At 73.8% G+C, this 530-nt stretch overlaps 1 protein-coding gene across 1 annotated transcript; it reads right to left on the bottom strand.

The window, feature by feature from the left end:
- Nucleotides 1–104: 104 nt before the first annotated feature.
- Nucleotides 105–530, bottom strand: LOC105854671 (PHD and RING finger domain-containing protein 1-like; the record flags this gene model as incomplete). Its single annotated transcript, XM_012734947.1, has 1 exon — nt 105–530. A coding segment is annotated over one exon (426 nt), but the record flags the coding sequence as incomplete, so codon positions are not given.

The following is a 530-nucleotide window of genomic DNA, read 5'->3' as shown; positions in this document are numbered from 1 at the left end:
GAGTGTTGTGGGCGCCAGGGCTGCAGCAGCTCTCCCTGGGGGGTGACCTCCCAGAAGAGCACCGGCACTGGGCTGCCCCCCACCAAGCTTGGCCCGGGCAGGCCCCGCTCACCGTCCGCTGGGGCCTGCAGGTTCCACGTGACTCTCTTCACCAGGGCCTTGGCCCGCAGCAGCGGGGTCTGCAAGGGGCCCTCCTCCTTCTCCAAAGCCGGGGCCTGGCCCCCCGGGGTGCTGGGCACCAGCACGGCCTTGGCCACCTCTGGTGGCAGCCAGGGCTTCTGCTGGGGCCCCTCGGCCTGGGGAGGGGGCTGCACAGCGCCCTCCGCCAGGGCCAGCAGGGCCAGCGGGGGCAGGGCGGGGGCCTGGGGAGGGGCGCGCTCCGGGGAGGAGTCCGTGGTCTCCGGGGAAGGCGGGGAGCTCATGTCGTCCAGCTGCACCAGGAGCGCGTCGCCGGCCAAGTCCTCAAAGACGCGGCCGGCCTCCACGGAGTCCACGTAGTCCAGCTCCTCCGGGGGACAGTCCACCGCAGC

The sequence above is a fragment of the Condylura cristata genome, unplaced genomic scaffold (assembly GCF_000260355.1).
Source record: "Condylura cristata isolate star-nosed mole 26May11 unplaced genomic scaffold, ConCri1.0 scaffold00150, whole genome shotgun sequence".
In the NCBI taxonomy this organism is placed as follows: domain Eukaryota; kingdom Metazoa; phylum Chordata; class Mammalia; order Eulipotyphla; family Talpidae; genus Condylura; species Condylura cristata.
The sequence above is the reverse complement of the archived record's forward strand: the minus strand, read 5'-3'. Positions and strand labels throughout refer to the sequence as shown.